This window comes from Phyllobates terribilis, unplaced genomic scaffold (assembly GCF_046119375.1).
Source record: "Phyllobates terribilis strain yellow unplaced genomic scaffold, ASM4611937v1 Scaffold_1__5_contigs__length_1240528914, whole genome shotgun sequence".
Classification (NCBI taxonomy): Eukaryota; Metazoa; Chordata; class Amphibia; order Anura; family Dendrobatidae; genus Phyllobates; species Phyllobates terribilis.
Genome location: NW_027362761.1, coordinates 241,359,246 through 241,386,875, shown reverse-complemented (window position 1 = coordinate 241,386,875; position 27,630 = coordinate 241,359,246). Strand labels below are relative to the sequence as shown.

The 27,630-nt window shown below is 37.5% G+C and overlaps 1 protein-coding gene across 1 annotated transcript; it reads left to right on the top strand.

Moving 5' to 3' along the window:
- The first annotated feature begins 883 nt into the window (after positions 1-883).
- Positions 884-26,482, top strand: LOC141234092 (pancreatic secretory granule membrane major glycoprotein GP2-like). The gene is made up of 9 exons (XM_073668026.1): positions 884-932; positions 1,063-1,134; positions 1,483-1,700; positions 3,061-3,215; positions 20,227-20,481; positions 23,900-24,056; positions 24,497-24,569; positions 25,633-25,662; positions 26,421-26,482. Exons 1-9 carry the CDS (start codon positions 884-886, stop codon positions 26,480-26,482), a joined length of 1,071 nt encoding a protein of 356 aa, XP_073524127.1.
- Positions 26,483-27,630: the final 1,148 nt, after the last annotated feature.

The window sequence follows — 27,630 nt, the reverse complement described above, 5'->3', positions numbered from 1 at the left end:
AGGCGAGGAGAAGATCAAGATCAAGATTTCTCCATCTTCTCCATTCTGTGATCCGGGAGAAATCGAACTGCACTCAGATGTCATACAAATGCAGTCCAAAGGTTTCAACACACCCATAGACTTGAATGGGTTAGTGTGATCCGATTTGAGCAGAATCTTTTAACATGCTGCAATTTTTTTCTCATGTCGAATCGGTTTCAGCAATGCCTCATAGTATAACATTGGGCTGAGCGCTATCCGATAAAACACTAGATAGCACTCGTCCGATGTATACGCTCATGTGAACGAGCCCTTACAGGGAGCCACTTACCTGTAACTTGAGAAAATCCAAATATCTTATATTCTTAACATGGTTTCTTAAATATCTCCAATGGAATTGAGACAGAACCAGCGACAGAACTGTTAAAGTTAATGAAATACTTCAAAATCTTTCTTAGATCATTGACAAGATCATATCCTCCATATCCACAGTGGCTGTAAGAAAAACAAACCCCTAATGTTACTGAAAAAAATCCTTCATGCATGAATCTGTATAGAGGCCTAGCACTGTGTGATGGAGCTGCCGGGAGGAGCGAGGCAGGACATGAAGCAGCTCATGTTCACATCTTATAGAAAAACATTTTATTTCCCCATGTAATATTCTAGACGCGGTACAGTATGGGCACGATTTCTAGGATGAATTCATCAGCCGTATCCCTCCTTCCTTTACCTCTTTTATCCAAACCTGCCCATCTGACACCACTCTTTGGAGGATTTCTTGTGTGAAGATAATAAAAAGGAAGGACACATCTTATTCTAACACTTAGTGGGAAATTAAATCAATTTGTCAAAGGACTAAAAACAAATCTTAATGATTAACTGTTTCCTTTGTCTTGTAGGCACAATGAAGATTTTACTAGGATTACTTCTGGCGCTGTGCGCTTTTTTATCAGGTAAGAAAAATTCATATATTGTATAAAATCAAGGAAATTTTATTTAAAGATTTATTCATTTCACAAAGTGTTAGCGGGGATTGTAGAAGTGTAACATGTCTTACCACATTATTATTTTCTCTTCATGTAGTGCATGCAGTAACCGAATCTTGTGATCCACCGGCCAATTGTACCTGTGACCTCAGTAACTACAATTCTTCAGGTAAGGAATACAGAGCGTGAGCGTTCTCAGCAATTGTTACATTGCAGCAGCATTGCTTCCAAAGAAAGAAGATCTCTGCAGCCCCCACAGAAGGCCATGGAGCCCCACATGGAGTCCTTTTAGCTCCATGTAACATTGATGCCACCTCCTACACATGGCGGAGGATTATCTAATTATTCATTATAATTCGTTATAATTGGTGAATTCCAGTGATAAGATGGTTATAGTACAAATAATCTTATAATACACTTGTAAATTGTTAATGAACCCGCTTGTATTTGACTTCGAATGGTTTTCTGTGTGCATTTCTGTGTGTAAAAGAAGTTTATCCGTTGTTTCCCCATTTAGTGACACCACCAACTCCAACTATTAACTGCTCAAATGGAGTGATGACCATTTACATTTCAAAATGCCAACTGGAAGCGAGCCTGTTCAACATCTCTAACTTGGCACTGCTTAATAACACTGATCCCGACTGTGCAAGTAAAGAATACTCGGTAGATGGAGAGTTTCAAGTCGCCTTCCATAATCCAATGAGCTCCGCAAAGTGCGGCAACAGTTTAACAGTGAGTACAAGTAAAACATGCTTCAATGTATGATGAAAACAGGCGCATGTCTACCAAGCTCAAGTAGGACCCTCAATGCCATTTTTCAATAGATAAGATGCCTTGTTATCAATGTTGACATTGTATCTTTAATTACTAATTTGTGGTACAGAATTCCATCATGTGATTGCTGTTACTGTAATGCTGCTTTGTTATATATTGATGTCTGATTTGCCTTTCTTCATCACATCATCAATGATTCCTGGTCCACCGTACAGTTCTGTAATGAATGATGTTTGCGTTCTTTGTATTAAGTACACATATTTAGATCACCACTAAAATGTATTTTTCTGACCTTAGGAAGCCCAATATTTGTGACCTCTCATTATTGGAGAGAATGCAAATCTTCTTCTGCTGTTTTATACACATTTACATTTTTTGTAATATTTCATTTGTAAATAGGCTTTTGTCCTCTTTTTATATACTGCTTTTGCAGCTACTGCTTGACATTGAGTACTGCTGCTGAGCTTACCTGTAAGCAGAGGACTCAGGTTCCTGTCTTGTATACACAGATGTCTTCTATTGATATGCAATAATATTTTTGGAGCCTTGGTGTATTACTTTACATCAATTAACCCCTTCACAATATACATGTACATCATATGTCATGTCACTGCCTTCATTGCAGGCTTGTACTCTGAGCCCACATCTTTCCCATCATTTAATGGCTGATTTAAGCAGCCATCATGTGCCTTTAACAGCCGCGGGTGAAGCAGAGCAGTTAAATTCACTGCGAATATCTGACAGCAACAGTTATCACACTCCGGCAGAGGGTGCGTCATTCCCCATTGCCCATCGGCTCACCCGTGACGTGACCGATTGCCATGGCAGCCATTGTTCTGCTGGAGACCTCCGTGCTTGTCATGATGATTTGGGCTTTTACCTGATGCTCTGCTATGTATAGCACAAGCAATAAAAATCAAAAACAAAAACAAAACCTGTAAAATCGGGTGAAGGGGTTAACCTTGCATTTTATCGGCTCCCTTCTTGTCTGTGTCCGCAGCTAATGCAGGTCATTCTGTAGGATTTTATAAGTAACCTAAATTGTTTGGCTTTATAAATGTGCCCGAGTCCGGTGTACAGTGACACCACTATGTGCCCGTACTGTAGGGAGAGTTCCTGCGGATACATTACACAGACTGGATGGAAGATGAACTGACATTTTCTTTGTTCCTATTTACACTTGTAATGTTGCAGCTAAGTTTTATATTGTAATTATAATTTCACATGTAGGCCAATAGTAATGAGGAAACGCTATTCCAATATTTCTCCATCACCCCAGATAAAATGTATGACACAGCCATTATTCGTTTCTTCCCAGGTAAATGCAACTCACGCCATTTATTCCAATATCCTGCATATTTATGCTGAGCAGCACACGATCATCACTAGGAATAACGCCACGGCCAACCTCACCTGCATCTACCCCCTAACTTATCCTGTTTCCCTCAACATTACTTTAAAACCAGTATCAGGGTAAGTTCCTTCCTTCTTAAAATGTCTCATAGTCTACTATCAGATATAGCTGGTTAGTGCTTGGCCATAAGTAAAATGTCTCATAGTCTACTGTCAGATATAGCTGGTCAGTGCTTGGTCATAAGTAAAATGTCTCATAGTCTACTATCAGATATAGCTGGTTAGTGCTTGGCCATAAGTAAAATGTCTCATAGTCTACTATCAGATATAGCTGGTCAGTGCTTGGCCATAAGTAAAATGTCTCACAGTCTACTATCAGATATAGCCGGTTAGTGCTTGGCCATAAGTAAAATGTCTCACAGTCTACTATCAGATATAGCTGGTTAGTGCTTGGCCATAAGTAAAATGTCTCATAGTCTACTATCAGATATAGCTGGTTAGTGCTTGGCCATAAGTAAAATGTCTCATAGTCTACTATCAGATATAGCTGGTCAGTGCTTGGCCATAAGTAAAATGTCTCACAGTCTACTATCAGATATAGCTGGTTAGTGCTTGGCCATAAGTAAAATGTCTCACAGTCTACTATCAGATATAGCCGGTTAGTGCTTGGCCATAAGTAAAATGTCTCACAGTCTACTATCAGATATAGCTGGTTAGTGCTTGGCCATAAGTAAAATGTCTCATAGTCTACTATCAGATATAGCCGGTCAGTGTTTGGTCATAAGTAAAATGTCTCATAGTCTACTATCAGATATAGCTGGTCAGTTCTTGGCCAAAAGTAAAATGTCTCATAGTCTACTATCAGATATAGCTGGTTAGTGCTTGGCTATAAGTAAAATGTCTCATAGTCTACTATCAGATATAGCCGGTCAGTGCTTGGTCATAAGTAAAATGTCTCATAGTCTACTATCAGATATAGCCGGTCAGTGCTTGGTCATAAGTAAAATGTCTCATAGTCTACTATCAGATATAGTTGGTCAGTGCTTGGTCATAAGTAAAATGTCTCATAGTCTACTATCAGATATAGCTGGTCAGTTCTTGGCCATAAGTAAAATGTCTCATAGTCTACTATCAGATATAGCCGGTTAGTGCTTGGCTATAAGTAAAATGTCTCATAGTCTACTATCAGATATAGCCGGTCAGTGCTTGGTCATAAGTAAAATGTCTCATAGTCTACTATCAGATATAGCTGGTTAGTGCTTGGCCATAAGTAAAATGTCTCATAGTCTACTATCAGATATAGCTGGTTAGTGCTTGGCCATAAGTAAAATGTCTCATAGTCTACTATCAGATATAGCTGGTTAGTGCTTGGTCATAAGTAAAATGTCTCATAGTCTACTATCAGATATAGCTGGTCAGTGCTTGGCCATAAGTAAAATGTCTCACAGTCTACTATCAGATATAGCTGGTTAGTGCTTGGCCATAAGTAAAATGTCTCATAGTCTACTATCAGATATAGCCGGTCAGTGCTTGGTCATAAGTAAAATGTCTCATAGTCTACTATCAGATATAGCTGGTCAGTGCTTGGCCATAAGTAAAATGTCTCATAGTCTACTAATATATATAGATAGTTAGTGCTTGGTCATAAGTAAAATGTCTCATAGTCTACTATCAGATATAGCTGGTCAGTGCTTTTCCATAAGTAAAGTGTCTCATAGTCTACTATCAGATACAGCTGGTCAGTGCTTGGTCATAAGTAAAATGTCTCATAGTCTACTATCAGATATAGCTGGTTAGTTATTGGTCATTAGTAAAATGTCCCATAGTCTTCTATCCGATATAGCTGGTTAGTGCTTGGCCATAAGTAAAATGTCTCATAGTCTACTATCAGATATAGCTGGTCAGTGCTTGGTCATAAGTAAAATGTCTCATAGTCTACTATCAGATATAGCTGGTTAGTGCTTGGTCATAAGTAAAATGTCTCATAGTCTACTATCAGATATAGCTGGTTAGTGCTTGGTCATAAGTAAAATGTCTCATAGTCTAATATCAGATATAGCTGGTTAGTGCTTGGTCATAAGTAAAATGTCTCATAGTCTACTATCAGATATAGCTGGTTAGTGCTTGGTCATAAGTAAAATGTCTCATAGTCTACTATCAGATAAAGCTGGTTAGTGCTTGGTCATAAGTAAAATGTCTCATAGTCTACTATCAGATATAGCTGGTTAGTGCTTGGCCATAAGTAAAGTGTCTCATAGTCTACTATCAGATATAGCTGGTTAGTGCTTGGTCATAAGTAAAATGTCTCATAGTCGACTATCAGATATAGCTGGTTAGTGCTTGGCCATAAGTAAAATGTCTCATCGTCTACTATCAGATATAGCTGGTCAGTGCTTGGTCATAAGTAAAATGTCTCATAGTCTACTATCAGATATAGCTGGTTAGTGCTTGGTCATAAGTAAAATGTCTCATAGTCTACTATCAGATATAGCTGGTTAATGCTTGGTCATAAGTAAAATGTCTCATAGTCTACTATCAGATATAGCTGGTTAGTGCTTGGTCATAAGTAAAATGTCTCATAGTCTACTATCAGATATAGCTGGTCAGTGCTTGGCCATAAGTAAAATGTCTCACAGTCTACTATCAGATATAGCTGGTTAGTGCTTGGCCATAAGTAAAATGTCTCACAGTCTACTATCAGATATAGCCGGTTAGTGCTTGGCCATAAGTAAAATGTCTCACAGTCTACTATCAGATATAGCTGGTTAGTGCTTGGCCATAAGTAAAATGTCTCATAGTCTATTATCAAATATAGCTGGTCAGTGCTTGGCCATAAGTAAAATGTCTCATAGTCTACTATCAGATATAGCTGGTCAGTGCTTGGCCATAAGTAAAATGTCTCATAGTCTACTATCAGATATAGCTGGTTAGTGCTTGGCCATAAGTAAAATGTCTCACAGTCTACTATCAGATATAGCTGGTTAGTGCTTGGCCATAAGTAAAATGTCTCATAGTCTACTATCAGATATAGCCGGTCAGTGCTTGGTCATAAGTAAAATGTCTCATAGTCTACTATCAGATATAGCTGGTCAGTGCTTGGTCATAAGTAAAATGTCTCATAGTCTACTATCAGATATAGCTGGTCAGTTCTTGGCCATAAGTAAAATGTCTCATAGTCTACTATCAGATATAGCTGGTTAGTGCTTGGCTATAAGTAAAATGTCTCATAGTCTACTATCAGATATAGCCGGTCAGTGCTTGGTCATAAGTAAAATGTCTCATAGTCTACTATCAGATATAGCCGGTCAGTGCTTGGTCATAAGTAAAATGTCTCATAGTCTACTATCAGATATAGCTGGTCAGTGCTTGGTCATAAGTAAAATGTCTCATAGTCTACTATCAGATATAGCTGGTCAGTTCTTGGCCATAAGTAAAATGTCTCATAGTCTACTATCAGATATAGCTGGTTAGTGCTTGGCTATAAGTAAAATGTCTCATAGTCTACTATCAGATATAGCCGGTCAGTGCTTGGTCATAAGTAAAATGTCTCATAGTCTACTATCAGATATAGCTGGTTAGTGCTTGGCCATAAGTAAAATGTCTCATAGTCTACTATCAGATATAGCTGGTTAGTGCTTGGCTATAAGTAAAATGTCTCATAGTCTACTATCAGATATAGCTGGTTAGTGCTTGGTCATAAGTAAAATGTCTCATAGTCTACTATCAGATATAGCTGGTTAGTGCTTGGTCATAAGTAAAATGTCTCATAGTCTACTATCAGATATAGCTGGTTAGTGCTTGGTCATAAGTAAAATGTCTCATAGTCTACTATCAGATAAAGCTGGTTAGTGCTTGGTCATAAGTAAAATGTCTCATAGTCTACTATCAGATATAGCTGGTTAGTGCTTGGCCATAAGTAAAATGTCTCATAGTCTACTATCAGATATAGCTGGTTAGTGCTTGGTCATAAGTAAAATGTCTCATAGTCGACTATCAGATATAGATGGTTAGTGCTTGGCCATAAGTAAAATGTCTCATCGTCTACTATCAGATATAGCTGGTCAGTGCTTGGTCATAAGTAAAATGTCTCATAGTCTACTATCAGATATAGCTGGTTAGTGCTTGGTCATAAGTAAAATGTCTCATAGTCTACTATCAGATATAGCTGGTCAGTGCTTGGTCATAAGTAAAATGTCTCATAGTCTACTATCAGATATAGCTGGTTAGTGCTTGGCCATAAGTAAAATGTCTCATAGTCTACTATCAGATATAGCTGGTCAGTGCTTGGCCATAAGTAAAATGTCTCACAGTCTACTATCAGATATAGCTGGTTAGTGCTTGGCCATAAGTAAAATGTCTCACAGTCTACTATCAGATATAGCCGGTTAGTGCTTGGCCATAAGTAAAATGTCTCACAGTCTACTATCAGATATAGCTGGTTAGTGCTTGGCCATAAGTAAAATGTCTCATAGTCTACTATCAAATATAGCTGGTCAGTGCTTGGCCATAAGTAAAATGTCTCATAGTCTACTATCAGATATAGCTGGTCAGTGCTTGGCCATAAGTAAAATGTCTCATAGTCTACTATCAGATATAGCTGGTTAGTGCTTGGCCATAAGTAAAATGTCTCACAGTCTACTATCAGATATAGCTGGTTAGTGCTTGGCCATAAGTAAAATGTCTCATAGTCTACTATCAGATATAGCCGGTCAGTGCTTGGTCATAAGTAAAATGTCTCATCGTCTACTATCAGATATAGCTGGTCAGTGCTTGGTCATAAGTAAAATGTCTCATAGTCTACTATCAGATATAGCTGGTCAGTTCTTGGCCATAAGTAAAATGTCTCATAGTCTACTATCAGATATAGCTGGTTAGTGCTTGGCTATAAGTAAAATGTCTCATAGTCTACTATCAGATATAGCCGGTCAGTGCTTGGTCATAAGTAAAATGTCTCATAGTCTACTATCAGATATAGCCGGTCAGTGCTTGGTCATAAGTAAAATGTCTCATAGTCTACTATCAGATATAGCTGGTCAGTGCTTGGTCATAAGTAAAATGTCTCATAGTCTACTATCAGATATAGCTGGTCAGTTCTTGGCCATAAGTAAAATGTCTCATAGTCTACTATCAGATATAGCTGGTTAGTGCTTGGCTATAAGTAAAATGTCTCATAGTCTACTATCAGATATAGCCGGTCAGTGCTTGGTCATAAGTAAAATGTCTCATAGTCTACTATCAGATATAGCTGGTTAGTGCTTGGCCATAAGTAAAATGTCTCATAGTCTACTATCAGATATAGCTGGTTAGTGCTTGGCCATAAGTAAAATGTCTCATAGTCTACTATCAGATATAGCTGGTTAGTGCTTGGTCATAAGTAAAATGTCTCATAGTCTACTATCAGATATAGCTGGTCAGTGCTTGGCCATAAGTAAAATGTCTCATAGTCTACTATCAGATATAGCTGGTTAGTGCTTGGCCATAAGTAAAATGTCTCACAGTCTACTATCAGATATAGCTGGTTAGTGCTTGGCCATAAGTAAAATGTCTCATAGTCTACTATCAGATATAGCCGGTCAGTGCTTGGTCATAAGTAAAATGTCTCATAGTCTACTATCAGATATAGCTGGTCAGTGCTTGGTCATAAGAAAAATGTCTCATAGTCTACTATCAGATATAGCTGGTCAGTTCTTGGCCATAAGTAAAATGTCTCATAGTCTACTATCAGATATAGCTGGCTAGTGCTTGGCTATAAGTAAAATGTCTCATAGTCTACTATCAGATATAGCCGGTTAGTGCTTGGTCATAAGTAAAATGTCTCATAGTCTACTATCAGATATAGCCGGTCAGTGCTTGGTCATAAGTAAAATGTCTCATAGTCTACTATCAGATATAGCTGGTCAGTGCTTGGTCATAAGTAAAATGTCTCATAGTCTACTATCAGATATAGCTGGTCAGTTCTTGGCCATAAGTAAAATGTCTCATAGTCTACTATCAGATATAGCTGGTTAGTGCTTGGCTATAAGTAAAATGTCTCATAGTCTACTATCAGATATAGCCGGTCAGTGCTTGGTCATAAGTAAAATGTCTCATAGTCTACTATCAGATATAGCTGGTTAGTGCTTGGCCATAAGTAAAATGTCTCATAGTCTACTATCAGATATAGCTGGTTAGTGCTTGGCCATAAGTAAAATGTCTCATAGTCTACTATCAGATATAGCTGGTTAGTGCTTGGTCATAAGTGAAATGTCTCATAGTCTACTCTCAGATATAGCTGGTCAGTGCTTGGCCATAAGTAAAATGTCTCACAGTCTACTATCAGATATAGCTGGTTAGTGCTTGGCCATAAGTAAAATGTCTCATAGTCTACTATCAGATATAGCCGGTCAGTGCTTGGTCATAAGTAAAATGTCTCATAGTCTACTATCAGATATAGCTGGTCAGTGCTTGGCCATAAGTAAAATGTCTCATAGTCTACTAATATATATAGATAGTTAGTGCTTGGTCATAAGTAAAATGTCTCATAGTCTACTATCAGATATAGCTGGTCAGTGCTTTTCCATAAGTAAAGTGTCTCATAGTCTACTATCAGATATAGCTGGTCAGTGCTTGGTCATAAGTAAAATGTCTCATAGTCTACTATCAGATATAGCTGGTTAGTTATTGGTCATTAGTAAAATGTCCCATAGTCTTCTATCCGATATAGCTGGTTAGTGCTTGGCCATAAGTAAAATGTCTCATAGTCTACTATCAGATATAGCTGGTCAGTGCTTGGTCATAAGTAAAATGTCTCATAGTCTACTATCAGATATAGCCGGTCAGTGCTTGGTCATAAGTAAAATGTCTCATAGTCTACTATCAGATATAGCTGGTCAGTGCTTGGTCATAAGTAAAATGTCTCATAGTCTACTATCAGATATAGCTGGTCAGTTCTTGGCCATAAGTAAAATGTCTCATAGTCTACTATCAGATATAGCTGGTTAGTGCTTGGCTATAAGTAAAATGTCTCATAGTCTACTAATATATATAGATAGTTAGTGCTTGGTCATAAGTAAAATGTCTCATAGTCTACTATCAGATATAGCTGGTCAGTGCTTTTCCATAAGTAAAGTGTCTCATAGTCTACTATCAGATACAGCTGGTCAGTGCTTGGTCATAAGTAAAATGTCTCATAGTCTACTATCAGATATAGCTGGTTAGTTATTGGTCATTAGTAAAATGTCCCATAGTCTTCTATCCGATATAGCTGGTTAGTGCTTGGCCATAAGTAAAATGTCTCATAGTCTACTATCAGATATAGCTGGTCAGTGCTTGGTCATAAGTAAAATGTCTCATAGTCTACTATCAGATATAGCTGGTTAGTGCTTGGTCATAAGTAAAATGTCTCATAGTCTACTATCAGATATAGCTGGTTAGTGCTTGGTCATAAGTAAAATGTCTCATAGTCTAATATCAGATATAGCTGGTTAGTGCTTGGTCATAAGTAAAATGTCTCATAGTCTACTATCAGATATAGCTGGTTAGTGCTTGGTCATAAGTAAAATGTCTCATAGTCTACTATCAGATAAAGCTGGTTAGTGCTTGGTCATAAGTAAAATGTCTCATAGTCTACTATCAGATATAGCTGGTTAGTGCTTGGCCATAAGTAAAATGTCTCATAGTCTACTATCAGATATAGCTGGTTAGTGCTTGGTCATAAGTAAAATGTCTCATAGTCGACTATCAGATATAGCTGGTTAGTGCTTGGCCATAAGTAAAATGTCTCATCGTCTACTATCAGATATAGCTGGTCAGTGCTTGGTCATAAGTAAAATGTCTCATAGTCTACTATCAGATATAGCTGGTTAGTGCTTGGTCATAAGTAAAATGTCTCATAGTCTACTATCAGATATAGCTGGTTAATGCTTGGTCATAAGTAAAATGTCTCATAGTCTACTATCAGATATAGCTGGTTAGTGCTTGGTCATAAGTAAAATGTCTCATAGTCTACTATCAGATATAGCTGGTCAGTGCTTGGCCATAAGTAAAATGTCTCACAGTCTACTATCAGATATAGCTGGTTAGTGCTTGGCCATAAGTAAAATGTCTCACAGTCTACTATCAGATATAGCCGGTTAGTGCTTGGCCATAAGTAAAATGTCTCACAGTCTACTATCAGATATAGCTGGTTAGTGCTTGGCCATAAGTAAAATGTCTCATAGTCTATTATCAAATATAGCTGGTCAGTGCTTGGCCATAAGTAAAATGTCTCATAGTCTACTATCAGATATAGCTGGTCAGTGCTTGGCCATAAGTAAAATGTCTCATAGTCTACTATCAGATATAGCTGGTTAGTGCTTGGCCATAAGTAAAATGTCTCACAGTCTACTATCAGATATAGCTGGTTAGTGCTTGGCCATAAGTAAAATGTCTCATAGTCTACTATCAGATATAGCCGGTCAGTGCTTGGTCATAAGTAAAATGTCTCATAGTCTACTATCAGATATAGCTGGTCAGTGCTTGGTCATAAGTAAAATGTCTCATAGTCTACTATCAGATATAGCTGGTCAGTTCTTGGCCATAAGTAAAATGTCTCATAGTCTACTATCAGATATAGCTGGTTAGTGCTTGGCTATAAGTAAAATGTCTCATAGTCTACTATCAGATATAGCCGGTCAGTGCTTGGTCATAAGTAAAATGTCTCATAGTCTACTATCAGATATAGCTGGTTAGTGCTTGGCCATAAGTAAAATGTCGCATAGTCTACTATCAGATATAGCTGGTTAGTGCTTGGCCATAAGTAAAATGTCTCATAGTCTACTATCAGATATAGCTGGTTAGTGCTTGGTCATAAGTAAAATGTCTCATAGTCTACTATCAGATATAGCTGGTTAGTGCTTGGTCATAAGTAAAATGTCTCATAGTCTACTATCAGATATAGCTGGTTAGTGCTTGGTCATAAGTAAAATGTCTCATAGTCTACTATCAGATAAAGCTGGTTAGTGCTTGGTCATAAGTAAAATGTCTCATAGTCTACTATCAGATATAGCTGGTTAGTGCTTGGCCATAAGTAAAATGTCTCATAGTCTACTATCAGATATAGCTGGTTAGTGCTTGGTCATAAGTAAAATGTCTCATAGTCGACTATCAGATATAGCTGGTTAGTGCTTGGCCATAAGTAAAATGTCTCATCGTCTACTATCAGATATAGCTGGTCAGTGCTTGGTCATAAGTAAAATGTCTCATAGTCTACTATCAGATATAGCTGGTTAGTGCTTGGTCATAAGTAAAATGTCTCATAGTCTACTATCAGATATAGCTGGTCAGTGCTTGGTCATAAGTAAAATGTCTCATAGTCTACTATCAGATATAGCTGGTTAGTGCTTGGCCATAAGTAAAATGTCTCATAGTCTACTATCAGATATAGCTGGTCAGTGCTTGGCCATAAGTAAAATGTCTCACAGTCTACTATCAGATATAGCTGGTTAGTGCTTGGCCATAAGTAAAATGTCTCACAGTCTACTATCAGATATAGCCGGTTAGTGCTTGGCCATAAGTAAAATGTCTCACAGTCTATTATCAGATATAGCTGGTTAGTGCTTGGCCATAAGTAAAATGTCTCATAGTCTACTATCAAATATAGCTGGTCAGTGCTTGGCCATAAGTAAAATGTCTCATAGTCTACTATCAGATATAGCTGGTCAGTGCTTGGCCATAAGTAAAATGTCTCATAGTCTACTATCAGATATAGCTGGTTAGTGCTTGGCCATAAGTAAAATGTCTCACAGTCTACTATCAGATATAGCTGGTTAGTGCTTGGCCATAAGTAAAATGTCTCATAGTCTACTATCAGATATAGCCGGTCAGTGCTTGGTCATAAGTAAAATGTCTCATCGTCTACTATCAGATATAGCTGGTCAGTGCTTGGTCATAAGTAAAATGTCTCATAGTCTACTATCAGATATAGCTGGTCAGTTCTTGGCCATAAGTAAAATGTCTCATAGTCTACTATCAGATATAGCTGGTTAGTGCTTGGCTATAAGTAAAATGTCTCATAGTCTACTATCAGATATAGCCGGTCAGTGCTTGGTCATAAGTAAAATGTCTCATAGTCTACTATCAGATATAGCCGGTCAGTGCTTGGTCATAAGTAAAATGTCTCATAGTCTACTATCAGATATAGCTGGTCAGTGCTTGGTCATAAGTAAAATGTCTCATAGTCTACTATCAGATATAGCTGGTCAGTTCTTGGCCATAAGTAAAATGTCTCATAGTCTACTATCAGATATAGCTGGTTAGTGCTTGGCTATAAGTAAAATGTCTCATAGTCTACTATCAGATATAGCCGGTCAGTGCTTGGTCATAAGTAAAATGTCTCATAGTCTACTATCAGATATAGCTGGTTAGTGCTTGGCCATAAGTAAAATGTCTCATAGTCTACTATCAGATATAGCTGGTTAGTGCTTGGCCATAAGTAAAATGTCTCATAGTCTACTATCAGATATAGCTGGTTAGTGCTTGGTCATAAGTAAAATGTCTCATAGTCTACTATCAGATATAGCTGGTCAGTGCTTGGCCATAAGTAAAATGTCTCATAGTCTACTATCAGATATAGCTGGTTAGTGCTTGGCCATAAGTAAAATGTCTCACAGTCTACTATCAGATATAGCTGGTTAGTGCTTGGCCATAAGTAAAATGTCTCATAGTCTACTATCAGATATAGCCGGTCAGTGCTTGGTCATAAGTAAAATGTCTCATAGTCTACTATCAGATATAGCTGGTCAGTGCTTGGTCATAAGAAAAATGTCTCATAGTCTACTATCAGATATAGCTGGTCAGTTCTTGGCCATAAGTAAAATGTCTCATAGTCTACTATCAGATATAGCTGGCTAGTGCTTGGCTATAAGTAAAATGTCTCATAGTCTACTATCAGATATAGCCGGTTAGTGCTTGGTCATAAGTAAAATGTCTCATAGTCTACTATCAGATATAGCCGGTCAGTGCTTGGTCATAAGTAAAATGTCTCATAGTCTACTATCAGATATAGCTGGTCAGTGCTTGGTCATAAGTAAAATGTCTCATAGTCTACTATCAGATATAGCTGGTCAGTTCTTGGCCATAAGTAAAATGTCTCATAGTCTACTATCAGATATAGCTGGTTAGTGCTTGGCTATAAGTAAAATGTCTCATAGTCTACTATCAGATATAGCCGGTCAGTGCTTGGTCATAAGTAAAATGTCTCATAGTCTACTATCAGATATAGCTGGTTAGTGCTTGGCCATAAGTAAAATGTCTCATAGTCTACTATCAGATATAGCTGGTTAGTGCTTGGCCATAAGTAAAATGTCTCATAGTCTACTATCAGATATAGCTGGTTAGTGCTTGGTCATAAGTAAAATGTCTCATAGTCTACTCTCAGATATAGCTCTTCAGTGCTTGGCCATAAGTAAAATGTCTCACAGTCTACTATCAGATATAGCTGGTTAGTGCTTGGCCATAAGTAAAATGTCTCATAGTCTACTATCAGATATAGCCGGTCAGTGCTTGGTCATAAGTAAAATGTCTCATAGTCTACTATCAGATATAGCTGGTCAGTGCTTGGCCATAAGTAAAATGTCTCATAGTCTACTAATATATATAGATAGTTAGTGCTTGGTCATAAGTAAAATGTCTCATAGTCTACTATCAGATATAGCTGGTCAGTGCTTTTCCATAAGTAAAGTGTCTCATAGTCTACTATCAGATATAGCTGGTCAGTGCTTGGTCATAAGTAAAATGTCTCATAGTCTACTATCAGATATAGCTGGTTAGTTATTGGTCATTAGTAAAATGTCCCATAGTCTTCTATCCGATATAGCTGGTTAGTGCTTGGCCATAAGTAAAATGTCTCATAGTCTACTATCAGATATAGCTGGTCAGTGCTTGGTCATAAGTAAAATGTCTCATAGTCTACTATCAGATATAGCCGGTCAGTGCTTGGTCATAAGTAAAATGTCTCATAGTCTACTATCAGATATAGCTGGTCAGTGCTTGGTCATAAGTAAAATGTCTCATAGTCTACTATCAGATATAGCTGGTCAGTTCTTGGCCATAAGTAAAATGTCTCATAGTCTACTATCAGATATAGCTGGTTAGTGCTTGGCTATAAGTAAAATGTCTCATAGTCTACTATCAGATATAGCCGGTCAGTGCTTGGTCATAAGTAAAATGTCTCATAGTCTACTATCAGATATAGCTGGTTAGTGCTTGGCCATAAGTAAAATGTCTCATAGTCTACTATCAGATATAGCTGGTTAGTGCTTGGCCATAAGTAAAATGTCTCATAGTCTACTATCAGATATAGCTGGTTAGTGCTTGGTCATAAGTAAAATGTCTCATAGTCTACTATCAGATATAGCTGGTCAGTGCTTGGCCATAAGTAAAATGTCTCACAGTCTACTATCAGATATAGCTGGTTAGTGCTTGGCCATAAGTAAAATGTCTCATAGTCTACTATCAGATATAGCCGGTCAGTGCTTGGTCATAAGTAAAATGTCTCATAGTCTACTATCAGATATAGCTGGTCAGTGCTTGGCCATAAGTAAAATGTCTCATAGTCTACTAATATATATAGATAGTTAGTGCTTGGTCATAAGTAAAATGTCTCATAGTCTACTATCAGATATAGCTGGTCAGTGCTTTTCCATAAGTAAAGTGTCTCATAGTCTACTATCAGATATAGCTGGTCAGTGCTTGGTCATAAGTAAAATGTCTCATAGTCTACTATCAGATATAGCTGGTTAGTTATTGGTCATTAGTAAAATGTCCCATAGTCTTCTATCCGATATAGCTGGTTAGTGCTTGGCCATAAGTAAAATGTCTCATAGTCTACTATCAGATATAGCTGGTCAGTGCTTGGTCATAAGTAAAATGTCTCATAGTCTACTATCAGATATAGCTGGTTAGTGCTTGGTCATAAGTAAAATGTCTCATAGTCTACTATCAGATATAGCTGGTTAGTGCTTGGTCATAAGTAAAATGTCTCATAGTCTAATATCAGATATAGCTGGTTAGTGCTTGGTCATAAGTAAAATGTCTCATAGTCTACTATCAGATATAGCTGGTTAGTGCTTGGTCATAAGTAAAATGTCTCATAGTCTACTATCAGATATAGCTGGTCAGTGCTTGGCCATAAGTAAAATGTCTCATAGTCTACTAATATATATAGATAGCTAGTGCTTGGCCATAAGTAAAATGTCTCACAGTCTACTATCAGATATAGCTGGTCAGTGCTTGGCCATAAGTAAAATGTCTCATAGTCTACTATCAGATATAGCCGGTCAGTGCTTGGTCATAAGTAAAATGTCTCATAGTCTACTATCAGATATAGCTGGTCAGTGCTTGGCCATAAGTAAAATGTCTCATAGTCTACTAATATATATAGATAATTAGTGCTTGGTCATAAGTAAAATGTCTCATACTCTACTATCAGATATAGCTGGTCAGTGCTTTTCCATAAGTAAAGTGTCTCATAGTCTACTATCAGATATAGCTGGTCAGTGCTTGGTCATAAGTAAAATGTCTCATAGTCTACTATCAGATATAGCTGGTTAGTTATCGGTCATTAGTAAAATGTCCCATAGTCTTCTATCCGATATAGCTGGTTAGTGCTTGGCCATAAGTAAAATGTCTCATAGTCTACTATCAGATATAGCTGGTCAGTGCTTGGCCATAAGTAAAATGTCTCACAGTCTACTATCAGATATAGCTGGTTAGTGCTTGGTCATAAGTAAAATGTCTCATAGTCTACTATCAGATATAGCCGGTTAGTGCTTGGCCATAAGTAAAATGTCTCATAGTCTAATATCATATATAGCTGGTTAGTGCTTGGTCATAAGTAAAATGTCTCATAGTCTACTATCAGATATAGCTGGTTAGTGCTTGGTCATAAGTAAAATGTCTCATAGTCTACTATCAGATATAGCTGGTTAGTGCTTGGTCATAAGTAAAATGTCTCATAGTCGACTATCAGATATAGCTGGTTAGTGCTTGGCCATAAGTAAAATGTCTCATCGTCTACTATCAGATATAGCTGGTCAGTGCTTGGTCATAAGTAAAATGTCTCATAGTCTACTATCAGATATAGCTGGTTAGTGCTTGGTCATAAGTAAAATGTCTCATAGTCTACTATCAGATATAGCTGGTCAGTGCTTGGTCATAAGTAAAATGTCTCATAGTCTACTATCAGATATAGCTGGTTAGTGCATGGTCATAAGTAAAATGTCTCATAGTCTACTATCAGATATAGCTGGTCAGTGCTTGGTCATAAGTAAAATGTCTCATAGTCTACTATCAGATATAGCTGGTTAGTGCTTGGTCATAAGTAAAATGTCTCATAGTCTACTATCAGATATAGCTGGTTAGTGCTTGGCCATAAGTAAAATGTCTCATAGTCTACTATCAGATATAGCTGGTCAGTTCTTGGCCATAAGTAAAATGTCTCATAGTCTACTATCAGATATAGCTGGTTAGTGCTTGGCTATAAGTAAAATGTCTCATAGTCTACTATCAGATATAGCTGGTCAGTGCTTTTCCATAAGTAAAGTGTCTCATAGTCTACTATCAGATATAGCTGGTCAGTGCTTGGTCATAAGTAAAATGTCTCATAGTCTACTATCAGATATAGCTGGTTAGTTATTGGTCATTAGTAAAATGTCCCATAGTCTTCTATCCGATATAGCTGGTTAGTGCTTGGCCATAAGTAAAATGTCTCATAGTCTACTATCAGATATAGCTGGTCAGTGCTTGGTCATAAGTAAAATGTCTCATAGTCTACTATCAGATATAGCTGGTTAGTGCTTGGTCATAAGTAAAATGTCTCATAGTCTACTATCAGATATAGCTGGTTAGTGCTTGGTCATAAGTAAAATGTCTCATAGTCTAATATCAGATATAGCTGGTTAGTGCTTGGTCATAAGTAAAATGTCTCATAGTCTACTATCAGATATAGCTGGTTAGTGCTTGGTCATAAGTAAAATGTCTCATAGTCTACTCTCAGATATAGCTGGTCAGTGCTTGGCCATAAGTAAAATGTCTCATAGTCTACTAATATATATAGATAGTTAGTGCTTGGCCATAAGTAAAATGTCTCACAGTCTACTATCAGATATAGCTGGTTAGTGCTTGGCCATAAGTAAAATGTCTCATAGTCTACTATCAGATATAGCCGGTCAGTGCTTGGTCATAAGTAAAATGTCTCATAGTCTACTATCAGATATAGCTGGTCAGTGCTTGGCCATAAGTAAAATGTCTCATAGTCTACTAATATATATAGATAGTTAGTGCTTGGTCATAAGTAAAATGTCTCATACTCTACTATCAGATATAGCTGGTCAGTGCTTTTCCATAAGTAAAGTGTCTCATAGTCTACTATCAGATATAGCTGGTCAGTGCTTGGTCATAAGTAAAATGTCTCATAGTCTACTATCAGATATAGCTGGTTAGTTATCGGTCATTAGTAAAATGTCCCATAGTCTTCTATCCGATGTAGCTGGTTAGTGCTTGGCCATAAGTAAAATGTCTCATAGTCTACTATCAGATATAGCTGGTCAGTGCTTGGTCATAAGTAAAATGTTTCATAGTCTACTATCAGATATAGCTGGTTAGTGCTTGGTCATAAGTAAAATGTCTCATAGTCTACTGTCAGATATAGCTGGTTAGTGCTTGGTCATAAGTAAAATGTCTCATAGTCTAATATCATATATAGCTGGTTAGTGCTTGGTCATAAGTAAAATGTCTCATAGTCTACTATCAGATATAGCTGGTTAGTGCTTGGTCATAAGTAAAATGTCTCATAGTCTACTATCAGATATAGCTGGTTAGTGCTTGGTCATAAGTAAAATGTCTCATAGTCGACTATCAGATATAGCTGGTTAGTGCTTGGCCATAAGTAAAATGTCTCATCGTCTACTATCAGATATAGCTGGTCAGTGCTTGGTCATAAGTAAAATGTCTCATAGTCTACTATCAGATATAGCTGGTTAGTGCTTGGTCATAAGTAAAATGTCTCATAGTCTACTATCAGATATAGCTGGTCAGTGCTTGGTCATAAGTAAAATGTCTCATAGTCTACTATCAGATATAGCTGGTTAGTGCTTGGTCATAAGTAAAATGTCTCATAGTCTACTATCAGATATAGCTGGTTAGTGCTTGGCCATAAGTAAAATGTCTCATAGTCTACTATCAGATATAGCTGGTCAGTGCTTGGTCATAAGTAAAATGTCTCATAGTCTACTATCAGATATAGCTGGTTAGTGCTTGGTCATAAGTAAAATGTCTCATAGTCTACTATGAGATATAGCTGGTTAGTGCTTGGTCATAAGTAAAATGTCTCATAGTCTACTATCAGATATAGCTGGTTAGTGCTTGGTCATAAGTAAAATGTATCATAGTCTACTATCAGATATAGCTGGTCAGTGCTTGGTCATAAGTAAAATGTCTCATAGTCTACTATCAGATATAGCTGGTCAGTGCTTGGTCATAAGTAAAATGTCTCATAGTTTACTATCAGATATAGCTGGTTAGTGCTTGGTCATAAGTAAAATGTCTCATAGTCTACTATCAGATATAGCTGGTCAGTGCTTGGCCATAAGTAAAATGTCTCATAGTCTACTATCAGATATAGCTGGTTAGTGCTCGACCATAAGTAAAATGTCTCATAGTCTACTATCAGATATAGCTGGTCAGTGCTTGTCATAAGTAAAATGTCTCATAGTCTACTATCAGATATAGCTGGTCAGTGGTTGGTCATAAGTAAAATGTCTCATAGTCTACTATCAGATATAGCTGGTCAGTGCTTGGTCATAAGTAAAATGTCTCATAGTCTACTATCAGATATAGCTGGTTAGTGCTTGGTCATAAGTAAAATGTCTCATAGTCTACTATCAGATATAGCTGGTTAGTGCTCGGCCATAAGTAAAATGTCTCATAGTCTACTATCAGATATAGCTGGTCAGTGCTTGGTCATAAGTAAAATGTCTCATAGTCTGCTATCAGATATAGCTGGTCAGTGCTTGGTCATAAGTAAAATGTCTCATAGTCTACTATCAGATATAGCTGGTTAGTGCTCGGCCATGAATAAATGCCATACTACTAATGTGTTTTGTGTATTTTTCAGGAGCACAGACATCGCAGTGCCAGGAGTAACAGGAACATTGAATGTAATTATGACAGTGTATACAGATGATGCATTTACCCAACAAGTTACAGCCGACACATCGCTAACCGTGGAACAAACGGTTTATATTCGAATAGTGATGCCCGAATTGGATGGAAACCTATTTAACATTAAAGTGATAAGACTATACGCCACCCCAGGTGCAACTGATTCTGGAACTGGGATGCTATTTAATCTAACAAGTGGGTCAGATGGGTAAGCTTCCCTGCTTTCTAAGCTCTGCTTGTCTTTAAGATGAGGCACAAAAACTTCTCAGTCATTCTCACTGCTATAATGTAGAAATAAAAAGTTAAGAGTAAAGGGAACGTGGCAGGTCCCCCATGTCCTCCAACCCACCAGTATTTGTGTCTTTCTTGTTAAATTTGCTTCATAACCAGCCCTTTATACTATGAGTCACTCAAACACATGTTGAAAAAAAGTATCTATAATTTCCGTTTTTTCGTATGCAAATTAATCTGACTAGCTGATGAGGCGTTAGTTTCCCCAGAATAGTTGTCCCACTTTGCAAGTTATCACTCTCCTTCAGAGGCGCACTGCACATGACTGAAGATGTATTTGAGCCTCCATCTGCACTTCCGGTCAGCGCAGTGAGCCTCTGCAGCAGGGAAGCGTACAACCGGCTTCATAGGCGCAATGACGTAACTGAAGAATGCTGCACCCAGTGTCTTGATCTAAGCCCAAGCTGCAAAAACCCAGCCTATATTTATATATATGTATATATATATATATATATATATATATATATATATATATATATATATATATATATATATATATACAGTACAAACCAAAAGTTTGGACACACCTTCTCATTTAAAGACTTTTCTGTATTTTCATGACTATGAAAATTGTGCATTCACACTGAAGGCATCAAAACTATGGATTAACACATGTTGAATTACATACTTAACAAAAAAGTGTGAAACAACTGAAAATATTTCTTATATTCTAGGTTCTTCAAAGTAGCCACCTTTTGCTTTGATGACTGCTTTGCACACTCTTGGCATTCTCTTGATGAGCTTCAAGAGGTAGTCACCGGAAAAGGTTTTCACTTCACAGGTGTGCCCTGTCAGGTTTAATGAGTTTGATTTCTTGCCTTATAAATGGGGTTGGGACCATCAGTTGTGTTGTGCAGAAGTTTCGTGGATACTCAGCAGATAGTCCTACTGAATAGACTGTTAGAATTTGTATTATGGCAAGAAAAAAGCAGCTAAGTAAAGAAAAATGAGTGGCCATCATTACTTTAAGAAATGAAGGTCAGTCAGTGCGAAAAATTGGGAAATCTTTGAAAGTGTCCCCAATTGCAGTTGCAAAAACCATCAAGCGCTACAAAGAAACTGGCTCACATGAGGACCGCCCCAGGAAAGGAAGACCAAGAGTCACCTCTGCTTCTGAGGATAAGTTTATCCGAGTGACCAGCCTCAGAAATCGCAGGTTAACAGCTGCTCAGATTAGAGATCAGGTCATCTCTACAACAACTGTTAAGAGGAGACTTTGTGCATCAGGCCTTCATGGTAAAATAGCTGCTATGAAACCACCGCTAAGGACAGGCAACAAGCAGAAGAGACATGTTTGGGCTAAAGAACACAAGGAATGGACATTAGACCAGTGGAAATCTGTGCTTTAGTCTGATGAGTCCAAATATGAGATCTTTGGTTTCAACCACCGTGTCTTTGTGCGACGCAGAAAAGGTGAACAGATGGACTCTACATGCCTGGTTCCCACCGTGAAGCATGGAGGAGGAGGTGTGATGGTGTGGGGGTGCTTTGCTGGTGACACTATTGGGGATTTATTCAAAATTGAAGGCATACTGAACCAGCATAGCTACCACAGAATCTTGCAGCGGCATGCTATTCCATCCGGTTTGCATTTAGTTGGACCATCATTTATTTTTCAACAGGACAATAACCCCAGACACACCTCCAGGCTGTGTAAGGGCTATTTGACCAAAAAGGAGAGTGATGGGGTGCTACGCCAGATGACCTGGCCTCCACAGTCACCAGACCTGAACCCAATCGAGATGGTTTGGGGTGAGCTGGACCGCAGAGTGAAGGCAAAAGGGCCAACAAGTGCTAAGCATCTCTGGGAACTCCTTCAAGATTGTTGGAAGACCATTTCCGGTGACTACCTCTTTAAGCTCATCAAGAGAATGCCAAGAGTGTGCAAAGCAGTCATCAAAGCAAAAGGTGGCTACTTTGAAGAACCTAGAATATAAGACATATTTTCAGTTGTTTCACATTTTTTGTTAAGTATAAAATTCCACATGTGTTAATTCATAGTTTTGACGCCTTCAGTGTGAATGAACAATTTTTATAGTCATGAAAATACAGAAAAATCTTTAAATGAGATGGTGTGTCCAAACTTTTGGTCTGTACTGTATATATATAAACACTTAATGAAAAATTTAATGCCATGGGGACTCTTGTACACTAGTCTTTACTATTTGTTATAGTTAGATTTCCCATTACATTTTGCTCACATAAAAGAAACTTAGATTTCAAATAGTTCCAGAAAATGAGACAACATAAAGGGGTTATTTTTTCAGTCCATATTACTTAAAGGGAATCGGTCACCAGGTTTTTGCTTCCTAATGTGAGAGCAGCATAATGTAGGGGCAGATATTCTGATATGTCACTTACTGGACTACTTAGTATAGTTTTTATAAAAACACAGTTTTATCAGCAGGAGATTATTATTGGTGGACTAATAAACCTGCTTTCCAGCCATGCCATCATCACTGATTGGCAGCTTTCTGCCTATGCAGTGTACACAGAAAGCTGTCAGTCAGTGGTGGTGTTGAGGGAGGGCAGTAATGACCCTTCTCGGATGACCAAGTGAGTGTCAAATTATTATGTTACAAGGGTGATTGCGCAATCCAATAGAAAACCAGACGGAGGCAAAGCTCTGTATGGGGAGATTCAAAGAATCTCTAACCCCGTTTATTTCTACTTAGCATTTTATATTGTTTTGAATTTATTAATATCCAATCACCTTCAACCATACTACAAGCTTGAACCAATGTTAGTACAATTATTACGGAAATGCACATATGGTCATGTTATCGTTAGTTCGGTGCATGGTGGAAAGTTACAAGGTCGTACATCCCGGCTCAGACTAGCTAGATAATAGAAGCAGGGTGTCTCATAGAATGTTCCTGAGAGAAAAGGTTAGTGTGGGAAAGTTGCATGTGAATCAAGAGGAAAGAAGGAAAGAATGTATGTTATGGAAAGAGTATAATAACATGATTTTGAAGCAAGCAGACAAAATGGAGTTGCCATAGCATCAATATCCGACTGCAGCAACCAGTAAAGTAAGTGGAACATCAAGGTCTCTGCCCTTACATAATCCGGCTCTCAGATGGGGTAGAAAAACTTGGTGACAGATTCCCTTTAATATGGGAGCATAACATTTTTTCATTGTGATATAGCACCTTCATCATAAAATAAAAATTAATCTGTTCCATCACTTCTAGATACTTAACTCCCAATAATATAACCCTACACTGATACAGAGGCCATTGTACAGGGCTAATGAGCTGCAACTCAATAAGCATGAGTGACGCCAGTATGAGTAGGGACTCTGAGATTCTTACATCTACATCCATTATGTTTAGGTGCCCGGACCCTCAATATGGTGTTGGCCTCATTTCTGTCCTTAATAATGGTAATGGCACTGAAGCGAGATTTTCAATGAAAGTCTTCAAGATCACTAACAATGACTATGTACAGCTGTACGCCGATGTCACGATCTGCAACTCGACCTGCATAGTGGTAAGAGCGTTTCATCCATTATTCCTGAATCCTAAGCTCTGATACAGTAAAGCCAAAAGTAAGAGATAAAACAATAGCGGAGTGCTGTTATTTCATAGATAACTGTAAATGTCTCCTATATTACTGATAGGTCACGTGTACACGGTCAGTATTTGGTCAGTATGTTACATCAGTATTTGTAAGGCAAAACCAGGAGTGGAACAATCAGAGGAAAAGTATATTAGAAACTCGTCACCACTTCTGTATTTTTTACATAATCCTGGTTTTGGCTTACAAATACTGAGGTCCAAACCTCTCTAAATGCTCATTGTGTGCATGTGGCCTTAGTTTACTGCTTCAGTAAAAATCAGTTGTGACTGTACAACAACATGTGATTGATCCCTTACATTCCTCTTTTCAAAAATTCTCAATTAAACAATGTTCTTTTCTACTTTGCGCAGAACTGCAATCAAAAAAGTGGTAAATCGTCAACACCAGATAATGTGGCAACTTTAAACGTGGAGCTAATTGCTGGTAAGGAAAATCTCCAGATTTTACTGCTATAATATGTGCTGAAACAATGGGTCAGAATCGTTGAGACTGGTGGTGTGCACGTCAGGCTTAAAGGGAATCTGTCAGCAGGTTGTTGCTGCCTCATCTAACAGGAGTGTAATGTAGGAAAAGAGACCCCGAGTCCAGTGATGTATCACAGTTTACTGGGTGCAGCTATTGTGACACAATCAGAGTTCTTATAGATAGAATGCAGCAGAGCTGAGAAAGCTAGCCCCACCCACACCAGGCTCTCTATGTACATTGTCTATTCACAGTGGGTATGAGAAGGGGGGGCGGAGTCTGACAACTTGGCACCAGGGAGCTAATCTGTGCAGTGATAATGTACTAGTGATAAAACATTCACTGTATGGAAACAAATGCACACAGCCTAATAAGTGAGACATAGCTGAAATCCATGCCTTAGCCACTACTTCATGCTGCCTCATTCATGCCCTGCCCTGCACATCTTTCACCCATTTTAAAGAATCTGACTGGTACAGACGTGAAAAAAACAAAAGTCACAAAATTTCAACGCATCTTGTAAGTTGCACAAAAACTTTATGACACTTGTAGGTGTATTAGGGAACTGTAGAAAATATGTTATTGAATTGGGGCCATAATGCATTAAAGTGTGCTGAGCCATAGTATTGCAGTGTCAGACTAGACTTTCTTAGGCCAACCAGAGCTCAGGTTTCTAAGCACCTATCCTCCATACAGAATATTACCTGTTATCAATGACCTCTAATAGGTAACTCGTGAATCCACCCAAGAGAAAAAGACTTTAGTGTCAGTGATTGACTCAAACCGATCCTAAATAGGGATATTTTCCGCTGATCACTTGGGTCTAGATGGACTATTGTGAGAGGGCCCAGGTCAATATTAAATCTCTTATTTCTCTATATATTTATATATATACAGACACAGTATGGACACTTTATTTTGTTTTGTTCTCTTATTGCTTAGCATCATTTCTTTGTTTAATATTGGATGGATCAGTTTGTGATGAATGTATCTTGATTAACCTTGTTGTGTTTCCTTTTTACAGACAGCAATCCTCTTTCTGGAGCCACGAGCTGTAAGTTTTTATTTATATCTGATGTGATTTTTCAAGATCATATATAAAATTTTACTTTATATATTTTTATACATTTACAATGAAACCTTAAGCTCTAATTCTGTTTTGTTATCTGTCAATTTATAAATTACTTTTTTTATTATTTATATTAATGCTTAGAAGTTGAGGAAAAGAGTGTATATGTAATCCCTGAGGCCATTTTTACTACACAACAGATTTTCTCATATTTCCCCTCATAATTTCTGATCCAATGTGTTTCTAAATTAGGATTACAGGAGCCCAAAGAGGTTTTAGTTATTGGCTGATTAGTTTTATCCATATTAGATTTAGTGCAAACTATTTTTTGAAAGCATTATTTTTTTTTGCTTAATTTGAAATTGGATTTTTTCGTCAGATATATTTTTTATGTTGTTTTTTACTTCCTTTATAAAAGCCTATGAGAATAAAATTAACAAAAAACACACCTAAAGTTTACTGCTCTTTAGAAACGTAAAACAAAATCCCATACAACTAACTTTAAAAACACGCTGTAATGCATTCCTATAAAATTATTATTATTATTACATTCGTACTGACTTTTAGTTAAAGCCTGGCTACAGTAATTTTTGCAAAAATTTTTTTGGTAAAATGTTTTGTAGTCATTGCCCTTTTTACAAATTTGGTAATATGTTCATATTCCCTATATGGTCATTTAAGAAGTAAGCAGATCCTACATAGCCATGAATACTAACAAAACTGCTCTGTATGTTTTCCTGTAGGTTCCTCCATGTCATGGACCTTGGTATCACTCATCTCACTGCTTATTGCCAAGTTTATGTAAAGAATTTCCCTTTCGCATCTCTAAAGTCGGAAAACAGGAGAAATCTGCTTTGTCAAATGGATAGCTAAAGATTTTGTGCGCTTTCCTTAGATTTTATTCTTTATTTTCCTAAATTATTAAACAATTCAAAAATAAGGCACAAATAAGAACTGTCTAAGTAACAGAATATGGAATCAAATGCATCTAAGTTCACAGAAAGAGGCCATAATTACTACAGATACATCCACCGATTCCCAGCAGCAAACAGACACTACATTAGTATATGGAGGTGGCAGAGGTGGAATATACCGATGAACAGATGAGGCCAGTTGGGTATTTTGGACAAAATATTAAATAACACCTCATGTTCATCATTTCACGGGATGCAGTTAGGCTTTGTAATTCTGGTGGAGGAAGGTGCTACAGTACTCTGTGAAGAACACATGGAAGGTGCTAGTCAGCTTCTTAGATCTAACCAGGGGCGTAACTACGATAGGTGAAGGGGTTGAAATAGCACCTGGGCCCTGGAGCCTCTTTTCATGACCCATATGAAAAGACTAATATTATTAAAGACTATTAAACATTTGCAATCATTGAGGTCCAAGTTGGAGCTTTTCCATTGGGTCCATTGAGCTTCAAGTAACGCCACTGGATCTAACAGTATGTGCATTACTAATAGACTGTAAGCTGACATGGAGCGTCAAAAGTTACCATGTCCCCTATAAAGCCACCCACCCCCGTCATTAATGAGAAATGTGTGAGTGGCTTTTCAGTATATTGCACCTAAGCACCCGGCTCCATACAGAATTATTACTTATTACACCATTCTTATTTATGGACTATGGAAACTTTTGGCTTTAAGCTACTTGGACATGGAACTTTTTTGTAGCATTTCACTAATATTAAGCACTTTCGCACTCTGAGCTATTTTTGCACCATTATAATATCTCCTGTAAAACACTTTGTGCACTTTGACCTGTAAAAATATAAATACAACATATATATGTATGTTTTTATCTTATTAACCAATGTAAAGCTTTCCAGAATATAATAAATATCACTGCAATAATATAGTTTGTGTTTTTATTCAGTACAAATTTGTTTTTTAGATTTAAGAATGTTAAAGTTTTGTTCAATATGTAGCAAATAAAATATTTCAGTCAGAGATT